The 19,266-nt window shown below is 34.6% G+C and overlaps 2 protein-coding genes across 17 annotated transcripts in view; one reads left to right on the top strand and one right to left on the bottom strand.

Annotated features, from left to right (window-relative positions):
• The window catches only part of LOC107498710 (survival motor neuron protein), a 40,798-nt gene extending 21,599 nt beyond the window's left edge, over positions 1 to 19,199 (top strand). Inside the window, exons 8-10 of one of the 4 annotated variants that reach the window (XM_036226220.1) lie at positions 1,027 to 1,077; positions 3,773 to 3,798; positions 8,674 to 19,199. In XM_036226220.1, coding sequence (XP_036082113.1) covers positions 1,027 to 1,074 — 48 coding nt within the window. In that variant the 3' untranslated portion in view covers positions 1,075 to 1,077; positions 3,773 to 3,798; positions 8,674 to 19,199. Of the gene's footprint in view, positions 1 to 1,026; positions 3,732 to 3,772; positions 3,799 to 5,974; positions 8,144 to 8,673 lie in introns of those variants that run through there. The other 3 variants (XM_016122146.2, XM_016122145.2, XM_036226219.1) reach the window with 3 other exon arrangements.
• Positions 6,483 to 19,266, bottom strand: part of LOC107498708 (NLR family apoptosis inhibitory protein) — a 44,063-nt gene continuing 31,279 nt past the window's right edge. For 10 of the 13 annotated variants that reach the window (XM_016122131.2, XM_036226218.1, XM_016122132.2 and 7 more), the window contains 5 exons: positions 18,383 to 18,547; positions 17,076 to 17,228; positions 16,652 to 16,738; positions 14,615 to 14,779; positions 6,483 to 13,360 (listed from right to left, as the gene is read on the bottom strand). In XM_016122131.2, the coding sequence (XP_015977617.2) occupies positions 12,996 to 13,360; positions 14,615 to 14,779; positions 16,652 to 16,738; positions 17,076 to 17,228; positions 18,383 to 18,547 (935 nt within the window). In that variant the 3' untranslated portion in view covers positions 6,483 to 12,995. Of the gene's footprint in view, positions 13,361 to 14,614; positions 14,780 to 16,651; positions 16,739 to 17,075; positions 17,229 to 17,282; positions 17,452 to 18,382; positions 18,548 to 19,266 lie in introns of those variants that run through there. The other 3 variants (XM_016122137.2, XM_016122138.2, XM_016122139.2) reach the window with 3 other exon arrangements.

Below are 19,266 nucleotides of genomic sequence, written 5' to 3' on the forward strand. Positions count from 1 at the left end.
CCAACAAAAGACAGATGTTTCTGTTTCTTTCATGAATTCAAGCACCAGTTCTTGGGGAAGCAGCCTTGACCAGAATATTTGCCACAAATTCAGGGCTAACATAGGATTTTTTCCAGAGAAATGATCTTTATATTTAGGAGTACTATTTTTATAGCTGTATAAATTAAAATGTAAACATAACGCTTATATTCAGAAGTATGAAAAAATTGCAGTTTCCTGGACCTTGTATTTTTATCTCTTTGAAATTTTTATCACTAAAAAGAAGCCACTACTCATTGTCAAGTTTTCCAGTAACTTAAGTGTTTTTTAGACACCGTGGCCCTCAGCTAACAGTTCTTAACCATTGCTTCACAAAAACACACGCGATTGACAGCTTATTCCCTGTTCCCACAAGAGCATCCAGATAGATAGGATTTGGGTTCAGCTTTTAACCTCTGCCTTTTTCTTGAGGTCCAAGCAGAATGCAAATGACTAAGAGTAATGTTATTGGAATAACATTACGCTATAACTTTTGTACTCATTAATAACAAATCACTCTTAATAAATCTTATGGCCTCTAAGATATAGATTAGTAGTGAAATGGAAAGCTACTGTATATATAGGGAAAGATAGAAGGCAATGAGGCCAGAAGAGAGAGAGCAGATATTTGGATTAGGTCTGACCAGAAAAACAATACATATGTAAGTATTAATGTTTTTTAATGTCGAAAATGTTTTCGTTTAATGAGTACTAGTCATTAATGGTTTTATCTTACTAAATGTGTATGACAATTGTATATTTTATTTGATGGAAATAAGATACAAGTGAGCTCTTGAACATCATTGGTCTTGGTGGAAGAGGAAAATTTCTTAATTACAGCCAATTATTTACTTTGGGATCAATTTTAAAGCATTGGAAGGCTATAAACATTTTCTGATGATAGTTTGTTAAATAGAATTACTAAAATGTCTTGTGTGAAACAAAATGTTTATTCAAATCTATATAAAATGTGTTTGCTATTTCTTTAAAATTTTTTTTTCATTACAGGGTTTCAAACAAAATCAAAAAGAAGGAAGGTGCTCACATTTTAATTAAGGAGTAAGTCTGCCATCATTATAAAAGTGAATCTTACTTTTGTATAAATGTATAGTTTGTGGAAAACATTTTAAAAATTGTTAAAAAGTAGAAAAGTTAATATAAAATATTAAAGACATTTTGACACCACAACTATTTCATAAATGGTTTCTTTATATCCCCTTTAGAATTCTCATGACATCAAAGTATCATCTCACCAAATACTTGTTGGTTAGGAATGTGGAAAGAAAAACATACTTTTCAATAAAGAGATCCTTAGAATTAGTGATGAATCTTTTCTTCACTGTGGTCAGACAGGCAGACTTGCTTTTTGATTAGTGGTGCAATATGCAATACACTGTGTTACCTGTGAAGTATTCTGGTCAAAAAAAGTGTGACTGGAATTTAATCAAGCCTTTAAGATCTACTTTCCCATTTACCAGAAATACTGGGGATAGAGCAGCAAGTTAAATTAACATCACAAAAGAAATGATCAGATAGCTCCACAATGGGGAATATAACTGGCCTTATTTCTTCAAAAAGTCTTTATCATGAAGGAAAAAATGGCACGGAGTGGGTAACTAGTCTAGATTAAAAATGGCCTAAGAGACACAACAGTAAAATACAGTGTGGCATTCTTGATTGGACCCTGATTCGAAAAGACTTGGGAATGGAGGAAATTTGAATATGGATTGGATTTTAAATGATATTGGATAATTATAGCTAATTTTATGAGCTGTGATAAGGGCTTTATAGTTTATAGAAAAATAAATTCACATACTAAAGTATTTAGAAGTGAAATATAATATTTCAATGTTATTTAATGATTGAACTATGTATATGTATGTATATGAAGCATACATGGCTATAATTAAATCTAAAAAATGGTTTGTGCATCAATGTTTATTGTACTGTTTTTTTCTATTTTCCATATGTTTGCAAAGTACATAATAAAAATGTTCAATATTTTAAAACTAAATTAGTAAAAGCTATGTGTCTATCATTGTACTTCTTTTTCACATATTACACTTTTGGTCCATATTCATCTATATTTTGATATAATGCCATAGCATTTTGTGGGTGCATGTGTGTATTTCCACTTAACATATTTTTAAATGCTTTTATATATTTCTATCAGATTGTTTATATGTTATGCCAGTTATTTCTTTAGTTCAGTAGTTTTGGGCATTCTGAATAACATTACAGTGAATATCTTAATATGTAGTGATTTGATTCTATGCTGTTAATAGCCTTAGGGTAAATTTCTGAGTTATGACTATTTGATGAAAGATTGTGAATGTTATTATGATTCTGGATAGCTGTTTCCATGTTGCCTTGAAAAGCAAATTTTCCGTTTTGATTTTCAAAATGGAAAATGCATTTCTGGGAGGGGTATTTTTTAAATTATATAAATCATCACATTTGAAAGTATAATTAGTCATTTTCATTCACTTGAAGTTTTTCACTAGATCATTCAAATCTAAAAAGGTGCATAGAAAAATTAGGCGGAGGATGAAATGGATTAAAGTGTCTTAGACAGAATATACAAAGCCAGAATCATTAGTACAGTGTGTTTCAAGGCCCAAGGTAATTCACATGTCTTATCACTGTTCCTAATGCCACTTAGCCTTCTTATCCCCCATCCACATAATTTCCTGTCTTTGAATCTGCTCTCTACTTAATTTCTGTTACATAGCTTTTCTTTCTTCTGTCATTAGAGGCAAGGCACTATATCTCATTCTTCATCATGTCTACAGTATTTGGCACAGTTCCTCCACACACACAATAAACACCTTTATTAGATGAGCTAAGACGGCAGAGGAGGATTTATTTGCCTTTTTGGGCCTTGATTTTCCTCAGATGGAACTCCAACTCCTTGCCCTCTGGCATGTAGCCATCTGCTTGGCCACATTGGCCTGGTCTTGAAGCAATGCATGCAAGAAGCTTGCCCTGCTGGAACTGTTCCTCTAGAAGTGGTTTCTGAAAGATTATTGTATCGTGACGGTTAAAACAAAATGTACTATGATATTACACTCTATATCTTGCAAGTATATAAGATTAATAGTTAAATTTTGGGTTATTATGTACTTCTACACGACAATAAATACTTTGGGCTTTTTTTGTTTAACATAGTTCCATAGGATTATTTTGTGTATTGATGATTAATTTCAGATATTGGGCTTCCGTTTCTAAATAGTTCTGTAGATCATCATATGTTGTCATATTGCTTCTGCAAAAGAACAAACTAGTTAATAATGACCTGATTCTTCATACTTATCTAATTGTTAGAGTATCTATGCATTATAGTTTAATTATTTCTTTCTTCATTGTTTCTTTTTATAAAAGTTCTAAAATTTGAACTAATATTCAGTTTAATTCTTTTTTGTGTTTAACTACATTGTTGCTTGTTATATATAGCAATCTGATGGGAAGATATTTTTAAATGAAAATAAGATGCAGAACTATATGTATTATGATATCTGGTATTTCTTTAAATTTGTATTTACACACATGTATGTATTGAATTATCATCTCAGGGCGATACTCAAGTTACCTCTGAAGAGGGATTAGAAGACAAGGGCATGTCAGGGAGACTTCACAATATACCCTTTTGTATTTTTTCTAGTTTTGTGCTGTTTACATTTATTGACAATAAAAAGTATGTAAAATCTGTTAAATCTATCATTGTTATTCTTTTAAACTTTTTTTGTTTTTATAGGTAATTCATACAGTATTCTTTAACAGGTAAGTGCTTTTTCCTCAATATTTCTTATTTGTATTGAGATATATATTTACTCTATATCAGTAAATAAAACTCTTGTTTTACACAGTTGCAGGATATTCTTATACATAGATGTATACCATACTTATAGCTCTTATGGATAGAAGTTTAGGCTGTTTGCAATTGTTTGCTACTTACTATTATAAACTGTATTCTTTTACATTCTTTTTGTAGGATTATCTAAGTAGAATTGGAATCTAGAATTCCAACCTAGAATTAGATTCTAGAAATAGACCTGCTGGATTAAAGAGGTTATCCATTTATAATTTTAATAGATCTTTGCTAAATTGTTCTTAGTAGAGATTGTATTAATTTATATTCTACCAACATTAAGAGTTTATTTCCCACAGTCTAGCCAATAATTTATCAAGCCTTCGGATCTTTTGTCAGTCTAATGGTTGAAAATAGTAGTCTCATTGTATTTATAATTATTTATCTTATTGTGCAGTTCAGTACCTTTTCATATGTTTAAGAGCTTTGTGTCTTTTCTGAAAACTTTATGAACACTACCTTTGCCCACTTTTCAACTGGAATATGTATTTTTCCTTTTTGATTTTTAAGAATTCTTTATAACCATATCTTTGTAATATGAGTTGTACATACTTTTTTCTGGTTTATCATTTTGTTTGACCTTGCTAATAGTAATAGCAGTTGTCATTTTGACAGAAACGATTGCTTTTCATATAATCAGATTCATCACTTTTTATGGCTTTTGGGTTTTCTTCTAATGTTTTTGTTTAACTTTTTTCTCTATCTCTATATGATTATTTCCCTATTATCATTTTAGATATTTGTGTTAACTCTTAAATTTTTGCTGATTAAATTTTATATACAGTAGATTTTCCTTATTCACAGATTCTGTATCTGCAAATTTGCCTGCTTGCTAAAATTTATCTGTAACCCCATAATCAGTGTTTGTGGCACTTTTACTACCATTCATTGACACATGCTGAGAAATGAAAAATTTGAGTCACCTGACACAAATATTCCCAGCTGAGGTTGAGCAATTCTGTTTTCTTGTTTCAGTTCTCATACTATAAATGAGTGTCGTTTTCATAATCTTAGTGCTACATTTTTCACATTTTGAGTTTACTCTTTAAAATGACCCACAAGCATTGTGCCGATGTGCTATCTAGTGTTCCCAAGTGCAAAAAGGCTGTGACATGCCTTACAGAAAAAATACATGTGTTTGATAAGCTTTATTCAGGCATGAGTTATAATGCTGTTGGTCGTTGAGTTCAATGTTAATGAATCGACAATATGTATTAAATCATGTGTCTTTCAACAGAAACACATAAAACAGGTTGATAAAAATGTGACCAGAAGCTTGCAGGAACATAGCCCTATATTTCTTCTAGGAGCAATGGCATAGTGTTCATAAATGCAGTGTTGATGATGACTTTTTAGAACATAACTGCTGTGAATAACGAAAATCAACTGTATTTCTTTTTAAGTCATTTTATAAACAGCATATAGAAGAATAGAGATAGTGAAAATAACTTTGTTAGCATTTTAATAAGAATTCAAATAAAACAAACCCACATTTTTATACCATATTTTCCTGGTTTTGAATTTATACAGTATATATATATGTGTGTGTGTATATATATCCATCCAAAATACATGACATTCTTTGCAGCTAATGGTTCACTAGTTATAATTCATGAACCTGGAATATGTTTATCTGATAAATACTGATTCTAGACTTCAAATGCATCTCTACTGTATTCTAGCTTTGTTATTTCTCTGCTTATTCATGCACTTGCTTCATCAAAATGTAGTACTTTTGAAAACTTCATGGCTCATAATTTTGTTGAATAAACATGTTAGCTATCTTCTTTGTTGCATAACAGCAAAACATTTTAATTTTACATTTATAAACAGCAGTTAGAATGATCAGTCCAGTTATTGTTTTTCATTTCTACATCATCTGTTACCTTCCAGTGACTTTTATATACATCTGTCTTCCACGTTTATCTACTTACAAACCATCAAGTAAATTTTGATACACAAGTATCATAAAAGATTAAAGAATAATGTCACGTGTCCTTTTATCAGTATGAGATGGAATTTTATCAAAATATTATAAAATCCTGTTGATTAACTGGATGATTCTACCATATTTCCTTTTGTTCTCAGAAATATATCAATTCTTGATTTGAGAAAATTTACCCGAGTATGTCATGTCATCTGAAGACCTGAGACTTTGCTTATATGAACAGTTCACCATCATCATTAGTCTAGAGTAGGATCAGAATTTTTTTCTTAATGGGTTAAATAGTGGAAATTTTAGGCCACAGTTTTCCATTCACTGGTCTGAATGTTGCTTTCTTTTTATATTCATCTTCTAATGGTTTAATTATTATGAAGTGACTTCTGTCAATTTTTCTGTTTTCTGTTATGGACAGAAAATGGAAAAATCTGAACACAGACATGACATCTGTGTTCAAGGAACGCTTGGGGGAAGTAGACTACAAGGATGGTATCCTCCAACTTCCATTAAAACTTCTTAAAAGATAATCCAATACTTTGGGCAACAGAATACGATAATTAAAGGATGATGTAATAATGATGCTTTAATATCACTACTCATGGTTTCTTTCATCTTTTTAGATGATTCCATCCTTCCATGTTCTTATTAGTCTTGTTTTTTTTTTTTTAAGAGCATAGTTGGAGGTAGCTGGTGAGTGTATTACATATTGCTGCATGACAGAGTACCCCCAAATTTAGCACCTTTTAACACAAATTTATTGTCTCTAGTTTCTGTAGGTGAGGAATCTATGAGCAGCTTAGCTACATGGTTCTCATGAGGCTGCAGTCAGGTTGTCAGCCTCAAGACTGTAGTCATCTCATGGTTCTACTGGGGCTAGAGGATCTGCTCCCAAGCTCATTAACATGGTTGTCAGGAGGCCTCAGTACCTGCTACTTGAGGCTCCTGGCAGCTTGCTTCCCCAGAGTGAGTGATCCAGTAGAGAATGAGCAACACCATACTGTACACTTATAGAACTTAGTCTCTGAAGCACACATCATTACTTCTACCTTTTCTCAAGAAGTCCATCCCACAGTCAGTCAGAGGAGATTACACAAGGGCATGAATACCAGAAGGCAGGAATCATTGGGGACCATCTTGAAGGCTAGCTATCACAGTGAGTTATAATAAATCCTGGGCTGAAGAATAACAATGTTTCAAGAAGTTAATTTTCTTTGTTCTTTGCCAGACCTCTAATAAACTGAGTTATGAATCCTTATACATAGTTAGGACTGCTTGAAAAAGAAACTCAAACTAAAATTGGGTTCCATGGACCCAGATGACATACCAGGGATTAATTTCTTCTTTCTGCTTTCCTTATAAGTTTTTAAAATTGCTTAACTATTATTTATTAAAATGGATATTTTAAGACCATAAATTTCCATCTGAACAGTGCTTTAATTCTATAGATTCTATTATGTAGAATTACAATTTATGTAGATTTTTTTATAGATTCGATTATGTAGAATTACAATTTTCTAGATAACCTATCAAATTTCTAGATAGGTTTGTTTCCAACTCTAGAAATATTTAATACATGTTTTAATTTCTGGGTAGTTAGGAATATTTTTTAGTTTCATATTGTAGTTGGAAAATGTATGCATTGTTGTAATTACTATCATTTTTAAAACATAGTTTTGATCATTGTTTTGTAATATTTTAAATTCTGTTAAGACTGATTAAATACTAGTGCTTAAATTTTTAAAAAAATATTTTTGTTCATTTACTCTTCCAAATGAATTTCATAATTTGTCTATTTAACATGTCCCATAAAGATCGAAATTAATATTACATTAAGTATGTTCACAGATTTTTATTCTAGTTTTACTTAACCTCGATGAATATATTGCTTTCCATTTTCTCCTCTACGATTTTGTAAGAAAATAAATTTTTAAATTTTGTAATTGTATCTAGACTTTTTTTCTTTCAAATTGGGTGCAGGTCTCTCCCAAGGAGAAGGGTATTTTGATGTGTCCTGGTCGATGTGAGCAAAGTTTTCATCATTTTCTTCATGAACGCTTGATTGGCACAGTCATCTGCATTTCATCTTGTTACATGTGACTCATGCTTAAATAATCAGCCAGATATTTCTAGGGAATAATCACTTTGAATAACTGAACAATGGAAAAGTAAGTGATTAAAACAAACTCAAGGTCACGTATAGTTCAGAAAAGTCAATCTATCAATATTGCGATTGAGCACATTAGTATACTGTAACTTTCTTAGTATGTTAAGCCCTTTATTAATGCCTTTAAAAATAAATGTTAATTTTTTTTACATCTTGACTATCTGAATATTTTTCTTTGGAATGTATGTGGTGAGGTGGAGTCTGTAGAAAGAAAATTACTCAGGCTTATTTGGGTAAGGGGATAGTACTATAAAAATACAACCAGTTGGAAAACAGTGTTGCAGATAATCCAAAATTAGAAAACAAAGCATAGCTGAAGGTCAGTGTCACAGGGACTGGACCTGGCTAGTCAGGAACCAAGGCTGTGTTTTTTTCTTGGAAATCATATGGTCATTCTCCTCTCCGCACTTTTTTTTTTGTCTGTCTGCCTCTCTCCATGGACCCTTCCACATCCTCCTCATGAACGCTGCCTAACGTCATTGCCCACACCATTTATTCTTTATCTCTAAGTTGCAGTTTCATCTGTCTATTTGGCTGTATCTGTATCTCTGAGTTCATATTCTCAGGAGAGGTAGGAGACTGTTGTTTTAGTTTAGTCCGAGGACTATGGCATCTGGGATTCCTTCTCGTCCATTTAGCTGCAGGAGACGAGGATGATATGCTAAATGCTATTTCTTTCAGATGTTTTATGTGGGAAAACCAAATATGCCTAGCATATCAGTAGCTACCCAGCACATACTTGTTGAATAAATGAATGCCCAATGCGTGGTAAGTAAGCTTCACAGAATGAGATGTTCTGTGATTTAAGCTTTCTTGTACAGGTAAGTGGAATTTTACCATCTTTCTTGACAATCAGCCAATATTTTATATATTTAGCATATTTTAATTGCCTAAGTATGTGCCAGGTTAAATTTAGTTGTGAAACCCGCTTATTTGATTTCTAAGATAGTTTTGGATATTACCTCCCTTAATATCTAATGCAGCTGAAGAGTGGTTGTAGGTTCAGGAAAATCTTTTCAGTAAGTCTTTAACTTTGTGTGCTAGGCGCTATTCTAGGTGCTTGGGAGACAGCAGTGAACAAAACAGATGAAAGTTCCTGCTTACAGTAGTAGGAACCAGCTAGGGGTAAGGAAATGAACTTTCTAAGGAGGTAGATAGTGACAGATGCTGTAGAGAAAAGTGAAGCAGGGAAAGGGGTTAGGCAGAATGACATTGAAAATGGGGCTGCTTTTTGAGAAAGATCAGAAAACTCATCGAGGTGACATTTGAGCAGATACCTGAAGGAAATTAGAGCTATTTACGTTAGTAGAGGAAGAACCTTCCAAGCAAAGGAAATGACAGGTGTAAAGGCTCTAAGACAAGAGCACGTTTAGCATGTTCAGGAAACAGCAAAGAAACCAGCCTGTGGCTGAATGGAAGTGAGCAAGGAGGAGAGATTAAAGAGATGGAGATAAGTGGGGTAGCCAGGGGTCATTTGTAGGCCATTGTCTTTATTCACTTTGAGCTAGGGATCCACTGGAGGGTTTCGAACCGAAGGTGCAGATGGTCTGATTTATAAAAAGAGATTTTTGACTGTTAACGTTGAAAATAGTTCATAAAGTTTCAAGGGAGGAAGCAGGGCAACTAGTTAAGACCAGTGGGTAGTAGTGGTTGGATATGAGTATATTTTGCAAACGGAACTCAAGATTTGCCAGTAGGTAATGTGTGAAGTGTGAAAGTGAGGAGTCAGGACTGTGCCCAGAGTTTTTGGCCTAAGCAAGTGGAAGAATAAAGTTGGAATTTGATGAGATGGAGAAGTCTGAATAAAGAGCGCTTTGGTGGAAAGGAAGGACAGGGGTTGGGTTTGGACATATGAATTCATGATGCCCTGTAATAGCTGGATATGAGTAAAGAGTTGAGAGATCTGGGGTAGAGATGAAAATTTAGAAGTTAGCATAGACATTGAATTTAAAGCCATTCAACAAGATGAGATAGCCAAGGAATTACATTTAAATAAATATGTCAGAGAACTTTGGGGTTCTCCTAATGTTTAGAGATCAGATATGGGAAGCAGCAAAGGAAACAACTCTCAGTGAGTTAGGAAGGAACCCAAGAGGGATGCCCTGGAAACCAAATGAATGGAGTGTTGGAGAGAAAGTGATGGATCACATCAAAGCTACTGATAGGTCAGATGCTCCAAACAAGTCAAATGGGATGAGGACTGAGAAGTATTCATTGAAGTTAACAATGGTTATTGGTAACTCTCATAAGAGCCGTTTTGGTGGAATTAAGGAAGTTAAAGCCTGGTGGGGGGAAATATAAGAAAGGAAAGAAACAGTTGAAGACAATGCATACAAACAACTCTTACAAGGAATTTTGTTGTATTTGGATATTAGTAAAATATTTGATATAGCTTTTTTAGAAAGTTATTTTCGTGTATACATATGTAAATGTTTAAATTTTTTAACCATTTATTTGGGTTCTGGTTTAAAAATTTTGAAAAAAAGTGTAGTTAGAACAAAAAGATGCAGGGAATGTTTAGAGAATAGGTTGATGATATAGGGCATGTTACTCGTGTGGGCACAGGGGAAAGATTTAGGGATTAGAGAGGGTTCAGAAATGTGATCAGAATGAAAGAAGTTTAGAAACATAAAGGTGTCGGGGCAATGAGGGTTGCCATAGGAGTCCTAAAGAGGAATAATATAGATATTTTATTTTTTAAGCCTTTAAAAACCATTCTTAGCTCATAAACTGTATAGGCTATGGCCATACTTTGGTGACCCCAGCTTTATACTAGAGGCCCTTAGCAGAAGCTATGGACAAATCATTTGCAGGGAGTCCTGATGGTTTTTAAAGTATTTTTAGTAGTACATGCAAGTGGTACAGAATTTAAATTGTACAAAAAGATATGCAGGAGAATAAAGCAAACCTTCTTCCCTCCCGTGTCCACTAGCTATCCTGGTCTCCTTCCGGAAGTCAGTCAACATTACCAGTTTCTTATATGTCATTTAAGAAGTTCTGTGAATGCTTGAACATGCACGGGCATATAAACAATCAGTCTTAAGATATTTAAGTTCTTCTTTGTTTACATCTGAACTATTAAGTAGTACTTGTACCAGTTATCAAACTATTGCCTCACATGTCAAAATCCAACGTTCATCGCCTACTCTGCAATGATGAATCTGTACCCCGTAGATACCTCACCCTCTGTCAGCAGGCACAGTGTGAAGCTTTGTCAGTAGAGAGTGCTGGTGAGCACTAGCAGAACAAGGGACTTCTTTTCCTGCTTCCAGTGTGCCCCTCTAGCAGATCCCTGCAGCACATGGTTTTTTATGGCACCCAGCTCCAACTGGGCACACCTCATGCAGTGCCTGGCTAGTGGCTAGCAGCACACTGTACCCTCACACGAATGGCTTCCCCTGACACACCCAAGGTACCTTCTCAGCTAAGGTAACGCCCCAAGCTAACATCTCCTCAGGCTGCAACTCTGCAAGCCTCTGTCATCCATGGCTGTGCCCTTTCCATTGGAGGTCTGTGTCTCAGCTCGGGAGTTCATTTTTTGGGTGCTCAGTCTGAGCCTAGGGTGAAGAGGCTACAGGCTGTTCCTTATATCTGCTTAGCAGTCTCTTAATTCCTGTTACAGTTAATAACTTTATAGTAAACATTATCCATTCAAATTACTATGTAGTTTCTGTCCCCTGATTGGACTATAATACTTTAAACCTTTCTGATTATAAAAGTATTACACATAAAATCAGATAACCCATCTTGCCCTTCTAGTAATCGCTCCTTCCCAAGGTAGCTTCTCAATATTGCAATGCTAAACTAGTTTCATATTTTATTTTAAATATAAAAAGAGTACAGGTACTTGTAAAACAAAAAACAGAAAAGGAAAAAGTAGAAAGAATGCTGTCCAGTCCCCTTCCTAGAGTTAACCACTATTAACATTTTCTTGTGCATTCTTTCAAAAATTCTTAATGCATCTAGAAATGAGTGTATTTTTTTAACAAATGGGATCATACCATATATACTGTCTGTATATTTCATACACGGGGTGGGAGGGAAGGATTGGCTTTTTCCTTGGTAAAAATGAAAAAACATTGTATCAAATTTTACCTAATTTTTAACTTATACCAGCATCATATATTGGGAATGGTCATCTGCTTAATTGGTAGACGTGAAATTCTGGACACAGATATAGATGTTAGACATCCACATTAAAAGTAATACCTTGAGCCATATGAAGTTACTGCAGAGACAGAATTCGTTCTCCCCAAGCAAAGTGGGTTTATAAGAAAATTCTAAGGTCATTATAGCATATGTTAAACTCTCAAACATGGTTATCTAAGAAAACATTGACTCAATTTTCTAGAGAACACAAATTTAGCTAATCTCTAGTAATGCTAAATTCTATTCTGCATTTTTTGCTTAGACGGTAATGTTGGAACAAAAGCCTCTGGAATAAAAAAGCATTTTTCCCTAAATCCTATTTGTTCTTCACATTGGCAGTGGATAAGTGGAAGGTATAAGTGAACTCTACTATACCAGTTCAATATACAAAACAGGTCCTACAAGGATTAAGGAGTACCTCTTTGCCCACAAACGATTCAGCTGAAGTTAAAGTGAATTCTTACATTTAACTATGAAGCTGATTAAACCCTTAAGTTAGTCATTTGATATATAACTTGATTACTACTTGCATATTGTTGCTTTAAGATAGATTGGTCTACTTCCCCCAACCCTCTTCCTGTTTGTTACTCTTTACCATAGTTAGCATGGAAACAGTGCTGATCCTGGATGATAAAGGGCTGATCTTTAATTGAGGATGATCATTCAGGGACTTCAGAGGTAACGGTAATAATCAATTTCTTAAGCTCAGTGATAGGCAAGCAGAGTTGTTTTTCTTACATGCCTTACATATTTTACATTCTTTTGAATGCAATATTTAAAATGTTTTTGGATAATTAGGTTTTTAGAATCGTTGACAAAAATTTTCTAGATTGAGCAGTTTTAAGCTAAATCTTCTATTTTTGAATAATTGGAGAGAATGGCAGTACCCATTTCCAGTGAATAATTAAATATTTAGATTGAGGATGTTTTTCTTTCATGGAAGTAAGCAGTGTGATGTCTTCTTCATCCAGTAGCCAACTTAACATGTTAAGTCTGATGAGGCTTGGGAGCCGTAAGATACATTGACTCAAAGACTTGACTGTTGTGGCCTGAGCTTTGATACATTCTGTGAAATGCCTGGAAATAGTCAACTCTTGCAAGTTTGGCAGGTTGTCCAGTGCTTTAAAGAAATTTCTGTATCCTTCCTCTGTAATCTTGTGATTGATTGAAAGATTTAAGTCCTCAAGTTTCTGGAAACCTCCATTGATTGCTATCTTGGCTATAAAGGCAAAAAACATTTATGAGAATGGAATCATAAACTTTTTTTAAAAAAAATAATGGTAGACTAGGTTATTTGAACACTACCACCACTGAACATAGAAAATCCCCAATAAAATATTTTTTAAATAGCTCCTTAAAAATCCCAAAGAGCTGACAGTAACAGCTCAGCCAAAACCCAAGCGAAAAGCAGAAACCAGAGAAATAAAATTATGCCCTAAAGCAGCAGTCCCTAACCTTTTTGGCACCAGGGACTGGTGCTCTTATGAGACTCTAATGCCTGATCTGAGGTAGAGCTAAGGTGGTGATACTAGGGCTGGGAAGTAGCTGCAAATACAGGTGAAGCTTCATTTGCTCACCCACTGCTCATTTGCTGTGCAGTGCAATTCCTAACAGGCCATGAACTGGTATTGGTCCATGTCCTGGGGGTTGGAGACCCCTGCCTTAGAGCAGTGAAGCTACTTTTGCTGTGAGAGTTGTCATTCTGTGCAAATTTGGACTTTTGGTCTCACAGGAGGACAAATGTCAAAGTGCAGCATGTCTAAGAAGCAGACTGTTACAAAGGACATTAGAGATTGTGGCAACTACATCCCTCCTTTAACAAAAAATAGGATATGACTTTCTCAGACCATGTCTTCTCACTGCTGCTATTCACCTTTTGCCCAGAAGGGCTCCTCCTGTTACTGAGGGCTCTGAAGGATATGACAGCCCAGCATACAGTAAGTCCTCAATTAGGTTGACTTTACTTTGGAAGTGGATATCTAGCACAGTTTTTGCTCTATTTTTAATGGCTAAATTTTTTTCCTAGTTTAGGCAAATGTTAGGTTTGGTTTCTGGAATCCATGACTGTAGCATGACTACCTTTAGAGACAGGTACTGAGAAAATTAAAATTCATTGAGTTGTACACTTGTGATTTGTGTACTTTTCTGTATGTGAATTAACAATTAAAAAAAAATACTTTAAAAAGAAGTATATGGAAGGTATGTCACCAAGCATCTGAAATGCTAGGTGCCAAGAATACAGACTTGGGGGTCTGTGTAGTCTCAAATGGGAGACCATCTTTTACTTCCAAATCTGACCACAGTGAACCTAAATCCACAGGACATAGAGGGAACAATAAGATAGTGAAATTGAGGAAGCAGATTGAAAAGTTTTAAAGAGACAAAAGTTTTTATAGACATTTTGCAGCAAAGAACTTGAGTAATATAACCGGCTTTCATGTAGGCTGAAACATTTTGTTTGCGGTTAACTCACCAATTTCCATGATACTGTCATCATTCAAAGTCTGGAAAAATGAGAGAACGCGGAGACATTGAAGATGCTGACACTGCTGGATGATCAGTTTGGCCACTTGATGAATCCCATCCCCAGTAGGAAGGATCAGTTCTTCCAGGTTACTAAGAGAGCTTAAAGTACAGGCTATTGGAAGAGGGAAAAGAAGCTGTTTTCCATACTATATTCCCAAACAACGGTAATCTACAGCCTCCAAATCATGCACAGTCCAGAATGCCCCATGTAGCAAAGAGGCTGTTCCTCTTCCTATCCAAAGGCAAGAGAAAGGGTTCAGCCTACACCTTAATCTTCATTGCTACCTCTGGGCCACCATTCCTCTACCCTACCCCAGTCAGTCTTTTCTGCACTAGAATCCAGAATGCCTATCACATACCATTTCTTCTTTTAGACCAAAGCTTCCGTGGGCCTCCAGGATACTCTCTTAGCTCCTCAATGCCTTCAGCCCCCTTCCTTTCAATCCCACCTGTGCTGCTATTTCAGTGATTTCTACGTCTGCCTCCCAGCATTAAAACCTCACAGTCGACCACTCTCCTAGCTTTCCCTTTCACTTTGATCTCTCCTTTGCCGCAATATTATGGATCACTTGATGCCTAGAAAGCTATTTGAGGCCTCACACCTGAAAATGTTTTGAACACTTTCTTTCATAAAACAATGTTCCAGGCTTATCTTTTACTTTCCCCATCCCAATTCTTATATCCTCCGTTTCTCCAAGAACCTTGGTTCCTTTTAGGGAAGCCAGTATTTAGAAGTCAAGGCCTAAGCGTTTGGTGTGCTCATTGCTATTAAGGTGCTTTCTAGTCTCTCAGTTGACTGAACTGAGAAGTATGTATATATGTGTGTGTATGGATATATATAGAGAGAAATGGATATCTATATATTTGTATATATTGCTCTGTGTGAATAGGTTAAAAACCATGAGTCTACACCAATATTTCAAGTTCTAATTTAATACCTCAAAATTCTTTCTAGCCTCCCCTTTCAATGTTCATAAATTCTTTAACAGTGAGGAAACTTGGCTCTCATTATACTCAGTGTGCTTGCTTAATGAACCTGTTGTATATAACAACCTCCTTGGTTGTTCAGCCTTTGTGCTCCTCCCCCACCCACGTTGCTACCTCTAAAGGAAGAAAAGACAGGAAAAGGAAGAGATCCCGGTGATCCTTAAGCATGTCAAAGTTTGAGAAGCACTACTGCTCAACAGTCCTTATCTTCACTGAAACCCAAAATGCTTATGCCAAGCCCCATGCCACCAAAGATTTTGAGTTTTGGCTCTCCCATAAATGGAATCAAACCAATCAGAAATTGCCTGAGCAGCACTAATTAGGCAATCATCCTGATAGACCCCTGCCATCGCCTACGGAGAAGTAACCTTGCAATAATCAACCTACTTTTTTACCTAGTATGAATTCCTGTCCCTCCTCCCTTCTGCCTATAAAAGTCATTCTGTACAGCTTCTCAGAGCTCCTTTCTGCTAGAAAGGAGAGGGAAGCTGCCCAATTCAAATCCATTTTTGCTCAAGTAAATGCTTAAAGCTTTTAATATGCCTCAGTTTATCTTAACATCTGTCAATTTTTTTCTATGAGCATCTGTTACTTTTGTAATCGAAAAATAAAATAGGCTCTTTCTGTAATTTTTTTAAATCCAAGTTTTTATATACTGAGTTTTCTTAACCTTAAAGATGGTTTTCTTTATATCTCAGAAGTCTTTTAAACACAGACTTAACATGTTTAAATGGATACCTGATAATGAAATCACATTGTCCAGTAATAACACATATGGGTTCTAAGAAATAAGGTACTCTGAGCACATTGCTTTGAATGAGATCAAATGAGATCAAGGCATTTGGAGAGTGAAAGCTCAGCCACACTGTCCCTTCTAATTAGCTAGGGAAGCTAATATATAACATGATTTATTGTAACTAATTGTAAAATAGGAGATGAAGGATTTTGTGGAGAAGAGAATAAAGAATAAGTAAAAGGCAGTGTTTTGCAAACATACCAAATTTTTCAGATATTTCCTTATCAGGAAATTGTTGGAAATGAAGATTTAATATCTTCAGAGAAATAAAATTTGGCAAAATGAGGACTGTAAAAGGGAAAACAAAAATCTAGTTATGTCAGCTATACCTAGATTGTATTAAAGAATATTTTTTAAGTGACAAAAATTAATACAATAATTCAGATTGAATTAATTAGCATGACTAAGTAGATAAAACAAATCTTTGCTCAGGAAATAATTCTGATAACAGAAATATTTAAACTTCTAGAAACAAATGTAACATTTGATAATTCATTTAAGATCAGATATCATAGTAGTTTTCTGACATCAACTGCATATTTAAAATTTGGATTTTTTAAAAAAGTGCTTAAAATGACTGTCCACAGAAGCATCCTAAACAAAATTGTATGATTACAGTTCTTACCAAATGGAATGGCTTCAAAAAATGCTCCAGAAAGCTTAATTTCTTTGAGTTTCTTGCAGGAAGCAAGTACAGTCATGAGAGACTCAAAATCCGAAAAAAAATTACATTTTAGGTGGAAAACATGAAGGTTTGGAGAATTCTGAATTAATTTAACTGTAAAATATCAATGATTTAAGAAATTAGAGAAGATTGCAAATTTCTATCAGGATTAGCCACATAATTATTTTGGTTCAACAATACTGAATTAAAGCACCATGATGTAATGATCCAAGAATCAGGCCACTTTGAGCGTAAGTACAGGGTCTGCAATGAACTAGCGAGCTATATGAACTTGGACATGTAGTTACTGACCCTTTTTGAGGATTAATTTTCTCTTCTGTAAAATAAGGGCACTGCATCAGTAAAGTCACCTTCAGCTTTAATATCCTAACATCTCTAAGTGTGCACATGACATTTACACAATAGGAATACTATACAAAGAAACATAAAAGCAATGACAATTCTGAAACAAAACCTAATTTGATGCAAAAATTGCTGACAAATGCAAGAAAATTACCACTAGCAGTTTCAGTGAATTCTATTGCATGCAACTCTGCATGCCAATTCCATAGAATTTACATTTCTTCAGTCCTTAGTGTTCAGTCTATTAAACTAAGGAATTGATGATGCCTAAGTCATTTTGCTAAATGATATATTTAAGAAAGATGGCTGCACAAGTTGCTCATCAACCAACCATGAAGATAGGCTGGTGAGAAAAACAGGGACATGCTTCCTGTTGCTACCAATCAGCATATTTCCTTCTACTTAATTGGGCAGATCTGTAAGTTACAATGTAAAAACAACTTAAAATAACTACAAATTATTTTGGAAAGCCAGTATACCAGTGGTTAAGAGCACACACTTAGTAGTAGTCAGAATTCCTGTGTTTGAATCACAAATCTACCATTTCATTAGCTGGGTGTCCTCAAGCAAATTACTTAACCTCGTTATATCTCAATTTCCCCAGCTGTAAAGTGGGAATAATGGTACCTTACCTCATAGAATGGATATGAAGATTAAATGATATGAAGTTAATGGATATGAAGATTAATATTGGTAAAGTACCTGGAACAATACCTAGCATGTAGTAAAGGCTCAATAATTACAAATAGCTCTCTGCATTCTAAATGAAAATGCTATTCAATTTACCATGGATACAGGCTACACACACAGATCCACAGAAGCTTTAACTCTTAAGTGAATTATTGGTCAAGAACTTTTTCCAAGTGATATAAAAACAAGTAAATCAAAGTGCCATGCTTACTTACCTAGTTTGGAAGGACCAACCTCAGCTGAAATTTGGATCACTAATTTCTCCATATGGTGGAGATTTAGGAATTCTTCAGGAATGACTGAAAAAACATTTTGTTTATCCAGATTCACAGACAATTCTTTCAGACACAGGAACTTGTCCAGATTAGGAAAGAGTTGATCTAGAAAGCAACACACAGTTTTTTAATTATTAATTCAATTCATTAATCAATTCATTAAGCATTTTCATATTTTCAAATGAAAGCCTTTCATATACCCAAAAACATTTTCTAGAAACGACATATTTGAAGATACTGCTATGTGCGGTATTTACTTGGATACCTGTGTATGTGGGGAGACTTGTACTACTCTCTGGATTCACAAGAATAAGACATCACCTCAACAAGTGGTGCTGGGATAACTGGACTAACAAATGCAAAAGAATGAAGTTGGACCCTACCTCCCAGCACCATGTATAAAATTAACTCAAAATGGATCAACAACCTAAATGTAAGGGCTAAACCATACAACTCTCAGAAGAAAACATAGAGATCAAATCTTCATGACCTTGGATTTGTCAATGGATTCTTAGATATGCTACCAAAAGCACTAGCAAAAAATAAATAAATAAATTGGACTTCATCAAAATTTAAAGCTTATATTCACTGAAGGACATCAATGAGACATTGAAAAGAATCTACAGAAAAGGAGAAAATATTTTCAAACTGTACATCAAATAAGGATTTAATATCCAGAATATAAAAAGAACAAAAGTCAACACAATTTAAACATGACTTTATAGACATGTCTCAAAAAAAAAAAAAAACACAAACAGCTAATAAGCACATGAAAACATGTTCAACATCATTAGTTATTAGGGAAATACAAATCAAAACCACAA

The sequence above is a fragment of the Rousettus aegyptiacus genome, unplaced genomic scaffold, assembly GCF_014176215.1.
Source record: "Rousettus aegyptiacus isolate mRouAeg1 unplaced genomic scaffold, mRouAeg1.p scaffold_m13_p_8, whole genome shotgun sequence".
Classification (NCBI taxonomy): Eukaryota; Metazoa; Chordata; class Mammalia; order Chiroptera; family Pteropodidae; genus Rousettus; species Rousettus aegyptiacus.